Source organism: Arachis ipaensis, chromosome B08, assembly GCF_000816755.2.
Source record: "Arachis ipaensis cultivar K30076 chromosome B08, Araip1.1, whole genome shotgun sequence".
In the NCBI taxonomy this organism is placed as follows: Eukaryota; Viridiplantae; Streptophyta; class Magnoliopsida; order Fabales; family Fabaceae; genus Arachis; species Arachis ipaensis.
In genome coordinates, this window is record NC_029792.2 from 4,643,503 (window position 1) to 4,643,930 (window position 428).

General features: G+C 27.6%; 1 protein-coding gene across 1 annotated transcript in view; it reads right to left on the bottom strand.

Moving 5' to 3' along the window:
• LOC107610411 overlaps positions 1-428 on the bottom strand; it is a 6,972-nt gene that overhangs the window by 6,208 nt on the left and 336 nt on the right. The window contains exon 3 of the mRNA XM_016312465.1: positions 311-409. Coding sequence (XP_016167951.1) covers positions 311-409 — 99 coding nt within the window. The remainder of the gene's footprint in view (positions 1-310; positions 410-428) is intronic.

A 428-nucleotide genomic window follows, 5' to 3' on the forward strand; every position in this document is an offset into this window, starting at 1 on the left:
AAATTCGTTTGAAAATTAAATTTTTAATTAATAAATAATAAAAAAATTGGATAAGCAAGTATTGAAAAAGAAAAATAAATATTTTCAAAAAAAAAAAATATACACAAATGAGATATGAAAAACTAAATTGATGAATTGAATAAGCGAAGAAGTATATCCAAACCTTGCATTCCAAAGAACAGAAAACAAAAGGCTCCACTAGATTCCTTGTGCATATGACACAGTTAGTGTTGTTTTTATTAACACTAACTCTGTCACTAATTATGCTCTTATTATTTGGATTAATAGGCCTTGTAATCAGGAAAAAGACCTGGTAACCATTGATTCTATATGTCTGAATCCCAGTTATGTTCAATGCATTTTCAATCTCTTTCACTCTCACAACATCATGATAAGATGACCTCCTTATCTGCATTAAATGCATTAAA